The following is a 6142-nucleotide window of genomic DNA, read 5'->3' as shown; positions in this document are numbered from 1 at the left end:
ACAAAAAGGGAAATTTTAACGCATTTGACTATACAAGTACAGCAATTTAGCATGCATATTTTACTTTACACAATACTAGTGTGAATAATGATTATATATAATGACTGATTACATAGGCAGATACAATAGAAAAATAAGCATGGATCAGCTTGAACTTTATCTAAATGGCTAATTTAGTCCAAAAAAAAAAAAAAAGTATGAAAGTGATACATAATGATTACTAGACCCACCACATTTCCCCTATCCATCCACGCTTAAAGGCCATGGCTTGAGCTGAGCTTCAGAAAAAAATTGCAAACACATTCTCTCTTTATATTTAAAAAAAAAAAAAAAACACTAGAAAACAGTCCTGAGCTATTTCTGTGAACTAGGTCTACCGTAACATTTGTTTATAAGCCCTTTTAATTATTCATGATAGGACATGATATTAATCTACCTCTATAACTGGGTTACAATGAAATGCACAGAGAATCCTTGCATAAAACCATTTTACACGTCTTGCAAATCTGTTTTAAGGGTAAAACGGACAAATAAGTGCTTAATTTCTAGAGGTTAGTCAAAAGTATTTGCCAGTTACACCTGCCCTGGGAGTCTGTTACCACTTGAAGACTTCTCCATTCAATTACGTTCAAGTACAAAAGCAACATGTGATGGATACTGCATTTAGGAAAATACAATAAACCTACAGTCTGCTTCTTGTGTAGGAAAACCGTATTAAAATATGGAGCCTGATTTATTGAGGCTGATTCTTACAGTAATGACTCTAAACCTGGGGTCCTTTTCTATTTCTATAACCAAGTTAGACTTAATCACACTTTCTCACACTCTCTCGCTCTCTTTCCCTCTCCATCCTTCATACTTGGGGAAGACCCTTAAAGAATCGCCCTGTTCCCCAGTTTACACATGCCTTTCCCTCTCGTCTCTATGTGCATTTCACGGTTACCATTTAATTCTTCTACTTGTTCCTTTTTTCTTTCCAGCCTTTCTCTATCTAGCCATTTCCTTCCCGTAACCCCTCACTTCCTGGTGTTGACGAGCCTCTCAATGAGCGCGCGGCGTGTCCGCTGAACCTCCTCACCAAGTCGCTCGATCTCAGCTTTAAGCCTCTCATTCTGGTCTGTCAGCTCCTGCACCTTCCTCTCATTCTCCTGCTCCCGTTCCTTTCTGCTCTTCTTCCCTGAGAAAGGTGAGGACAGTGCACTCCCTTTCTTCCTCTTGCCCAGCCGTGAGGAGGCAGGGGCTGGTGGAGGGGAGAGAGGGGGGGAGGAGGAAGGTGAGCAGTTAAGGGAAGGCGACTGCGAGGATGAGGACGAGGAGGAGGATGAGCAGGATGGGGACGAGTTTGGGACAGTGGGCAGCTCTTCCTCACTGATTGATGGGGAGGCAGGCGGAGGGTTCGGGGGGTGATGGTGGTGGTGGTACCCGTTGGTGACCATAACTGCCCCCGTTTCCACCAGTCCGACTCCTCCTTCACTCAGCAGCTCGAAGAACTCTGGGGGCAGAAGGTCTCCTGCAACAGAGCTCGCCGTCTCTCGTGCACCACGCTGCTCCTCCTGTGCCGGTGGCTGGCTGAGGAGCAGCGGAGGTGGTGAAGGCTCCTCCATCACACGCTGCACCCCCTCCCCCCACACCTGCCCCTCCGTCAGCCAGGTGAGCGAGCAGCTCTCCAAGACATCCAGGAACTCCGGCTCTTTCTGCATGTGGGAGATAAGGGAGAAACGAAGTGATGAAAATGTATTAAGTTAGCAGCGCAATATAAATGAACAAAAAAAAAAATCAATAAACTTAAGTCACTACTAAGAAAAAAATCAATTTGTCAAAAACATCAAATGCCTTTACAGAGCACAGAAAGGAGGAGGGAGGGCGTAACATTGGAGGTACGAGAGCAGAGACGGCAGCCGTCGCTTTCGGCGTGACTGACCTCGGCGCAGGGTGGGGGGCGTGTGTGCTTGGCCCCACCTGCATCGGATCCCAATATATCTTGCAAGTCTTCATACCACGCCTCCAACTCTGCACCACACAGCGGCGCCACGCCGGGGGGGTACATCCACTCCGCAGTCATCTCAACCAATCAGCTGGTACGCACAGACACGACGACTCAACACGCTCCTACACCCAGCACACCAGACCTGGCCCAAAAAATAATTAAGTTTTTTTTTAATTATTTTATGTAAAAGGGGGAAAAAAAAAAGTCTTGAACCTTATACCCACCCACCCCCAAAAAAAAAGAAAAAAAAAAAGCCACACATGGTACGGGGCAGTAATGCTATAGAGATTACCAAAAGAAAGTAAAAATTGAAGTGGCCAGATATTGACATGAAAATATTCAGTTGTCAAAGGACACTTAGTGGCCAGATGGAGTTACTACAGCGATCACAAATCCACCAGATCATTCCACTTCCAGCAGTGAGGACTAAACCCAGGTGAGTGCACATGCCAGAAATGACCTGTAATTATTACCTTCACATTCTAAATATCAACCAGCACAGCAATACTCAAAAAGCAACTCAGTACTCTGCAATAAACCCATAAATCTGTAGCAGATTAGACGTGTCCAGGACAATTACAAAAAAATAAGAAAAACACACACACACACACACACACACACACACACACACACACAGAGATAAGCCAATCAGAACACGTGCTTACCTTAAAAGCGTTTCTTCTTAATCAAGTGTGGTTGTGAGTTGTCGGTGATATTGTGTCCCAGTAATTCTGGAAAATAATCGTTAAACAAGTTATTGTCGCGTACACTGTTGTATACACCGTTTGCAAAGATGAGTAGAAAGTCATATTTATTTTTAATAAACATAAGGAGAAAGAAAAAAAAAACAAGCATTCTTAAAGAAACGAGTTAAATCAGAGAACTTAAATAAAATCGGTCACAGGAAACTTTTCAAAGCCAAATTTATTTCTTAGCAAAATGAAACTGCTGAAGAGAAAATTCCGTTTAAAGAGTAAAAGCTGTAGAAATGATTCCGTGACTAAAATAAGTGTTTTTTATTGAGAGGTTAACAGTGATGTGTGTTAATTCCGGTCACTGACTCTTTATGTAAACAATAGCGCTTCTGTGGCCGCTGGCGCCCCCTGTTACAGTCCGATCTCAGGCATGATCTCCAAGTCCGACAACTCCAGCCTCACCGTCCCGAATCGCACTCCATGCTTAAAATATTACACATTTAGCAGTAGTCACCTATTGTTCTTGTATTCTTTTGGCGTTTTAAATGTTATTTAGTGTTGTCTGAGGCGTCGCCCTTCTCAAATTCATCTTAAACTGTGTCCAGAAGTTCAGCATTAACCGGTGTGCACCTCTCACATAACCACGGAGGCCTGTCAACCCCCCCCTCCCCCAAGTCCAACTGTAGTTTTCTTCATCCATCTTAAATCAGGGGGAAATATTGCGATATGACACAGACATAAAAATTAAAATATTTTTTAAAAAAACAACAACAAAAAAAAAACAACCAAAACAAGTAGTTGAGCTACTTCACACCATCTAATTTGAGTGCAAGTTGAATTAAGAGTTGGATAAAAAGCTTATTAGAAATAGTCAATAATAAATTGGTGAGGTCAAATTAAAAATAAATAAATAAAAAGTGTCAAGCGTTATAACACACATGAACAGTTATAAAGATTATAATAAGTAAACTGAAGGCAGCCAGTTACATCATGAAGTCAAAGTACAGGACGGAGAAACCAAAGAAACACAAAGATCACTATCTTTGTGTATAATAACAATATTATTATTATTATTATTATTTTGTGTTTTAAAAAAGCTACAAAATAATAATAATAATAATAATAATAATAATAATAATAATAATAATAACTTCGCTTTAATATAATGTAAAAGTAGATAAAAACCGAGATCAAATAAAGACATGGTCTTGGTTGTGATCTGACAGTGACGTCAGGTAAAGTCCCTAAAACTGAAAACAAACTCGCCCTTTAAACCAAAACACAGGCAAGTTCAGGAAGAAAAGAAGTTTAAAAAAAAAAACAGAATTAAAAGAAATTCCTTTGTCCGTTCAGTGAGAAATAAGAGATGGTTAGTAGAAAGTCCTGACAAATAAGAAGAAGTGAGAACAACTGCTGTCCAAAAACAGCTGCGGGGTCGCTGCCAAGACATGAATGAGCTCGGCTTTTATACAAGGAAAAAAACTGAAGTTCACCACACACCGGAGCGGCGGCGCCCAGAAGTTACAGCAACTCCGCCGTGCTGGAGGGAAACACACACACACACACACACAAATAAAAATAAACTTACCCTTTTTCTTTTATTATGCCGTTTTCTCGACTGTCTTGGACTCGGGTTGTGTATATATTTTTGTTGCGATTGGTGATAGTTCATGTTAACCATTGTTCAGTTGAAGTCACCGAGTATGAATTTCGGAAACTCCCGGGGCTGTATATATAGGAGGCTGAACTGCAACCAAACTCCAGAGGAAGCGCTTCAGCTTCAGCCTAACACACAGCTGTGTAGCTGAGCGCCGACAGTCGTGCGGCTCACCCAACCCTGGACGGAGGATAAAACTCTTTTGCTTAGAGACATCCAATCAGAGAAGGCCGTGAGTGTGAGAGGCGGGGCTACAGTGCCTGCTGGTTGTCTCTCTGTGAGCGGGTTTGTGTGAGCGGAAAGATGTGATGCAGTCATAAGGCAGCCAGGACGAATTTGGGGCGTAAGGGAGTCACATGAAAGGAATGATGCAATCGTTGGCAACCGGTTTCCAGTCGGAGATAAGACTAGCAGAGCCCGAGCATGTTTTATTAAACAGCCTTGTATTAAAAGAAAACCCAGACAAAATACCTTATAAGGACGTGAGAAAATATATCGATTTTGCTTGCGTTCGCAAAACACTCATAAAGCGAAGCGATATAATATCCGTAGATGTTAAGACGCTTTTATTGCCGTGTTGTTTTTGTTCCCGGTCCCAATTGTACAGATAATACTCCAAGTGAAGAGTCGGACTTTAATGTTTTAAAATGAAAAGAAATGAAGCGTGCAGTATTAGCTACTGCTTGGAATAAGCACAGCATACAATAAGAAAAGAAAAAAAAACAATAAACACCCCTCCTCTTGGGCTTGCCTAAAGATTAATTGAAATCTCGTACTATAACATTGTAAAGGGGTTCAAGAATATATACATTAATTACTGTTTTTTCCCCCTTCTATTTTCAAACAGTATAATATCGTGTTACTCCATCTTAAACAGCTACATGTTTGATGGATGTTGTTATTGTCCAGACATACAGCCCTCTTCTTGGCCATGCGCCTCTTGATGCGGCGTGAAGACAAAATCATGAAACTATTATATTTCTAGCGGAGGGACCTCGCGCGAATATTAAAATATACTCCTAATTATTATAGTATAATGATAATTATTGCAGGGTATCGAGCTCCGTGCGACATACAAATCTATACTATGTAAACTTTACTCATGAACAGCATCCTTCCGTAAATGTGTGGAGGAGCTAGGGAACAGTACAGGTGTAACTTTGTTTCTGTTGCTGTTTTTTTTTTTTTTTAATTATTATTATTATTATTATTTTGCGGTTTTACCGCGCCATATGGGTGTGGACACGAGAATGACCCGTAACTTGTGGCCGTCTGATGTCACCCGAGGATCATCTCGTTAGTATTCAGAAACTCTCCCGAGCTCAGGAGTTGAGCACTTTAACATGCACGGTGCAGAAGCGTGCTGCGTATTGCCTAGCAACAGCGCAAGTGGGCCGCGCGCACGCCTAGCGAATAGAAAGCTCAACTTCTGTTTCCAGGAGGCGCGCGCCGCTCGCGAGCAGCGCGCCGCGAACACGTCACTGCCGCGCGGCTGTTGCTGTGTAGTCTCGCGCTCTCTCCCCGCCGCTAATGGCTGTCACCTGCACGCGCGCGATTCTATTGGCAGCTCAAGCTTTTATTCCCAAAAGTTGTGTTTACTTTCACAGAGCTGTAAAAGCGTGGCCGAGCTGTTCTGTCCACCTTCCTTCGCGATGTTTCAAAGAAATACTCGTCGTCTTCAGTATACATAGGCGTTGCTGTTCTTCAACCACCCTCCGCTGTCTATTATTAATGATACTTTCTATATGATACTATACTTTATAAAGAATATTTCTATTTTTATTACTTACTATATGTTTCTAT

The 6142-nt window shown here is 42.0% G+C and overlaps 1 protein-coding gene across 1 annotated transcript; it reads right to left on the bottom strand.

The window, feature by feature from the left end:
• Positions 1–326: 326 nt before the first annotated feature.
• On the bottom strand, positions 327–5020 carry ddit3 (DNA-damage-inducible transcript 3). Its single transcript, XM_053636123.1, has 4 exons — positions 4271–5020; positions 2653–2718; positions 1922–2129; positions 327–1694 (listed from the first exon to the last, which is right to left on the bottom strand). Exons 3-4 carry the CDS (start codon positions 2060–2062, stop codon positions 1017–1019), a joined length of 819 nt encoding a protein of 272 aa, XP_053492098.1. The 5' UTR covers positions 2063–2129; positions 2653–2718; positions 4271–5020; the 3' UTR covers positions 327–1016.
• Between the last annotated feature and the right edge of the window lie 1122 nt (positions 5021–6142).

The sequence above is a fragment of the Ictalurus furcatus genome, chromosome 11 (genome assembly GCF_023375685.1).
Source record: "Ictalurus furcatus strain D&B chromosome 11, Billie_1.0, whole genome shotgun sequence".
Classification (NCBI taxonomy): Eukaryota; Metazoa; Chordata; class Actinopteri; order Siluriformes; family Ictaluridae; genus Ictalurus; species Ictalurus furcatus.
The sequence above is the reverse complement of the archived record's forward strand: the minus strand, read 5'-3'. Positions and strand labels throughout refer to the sequence as shown.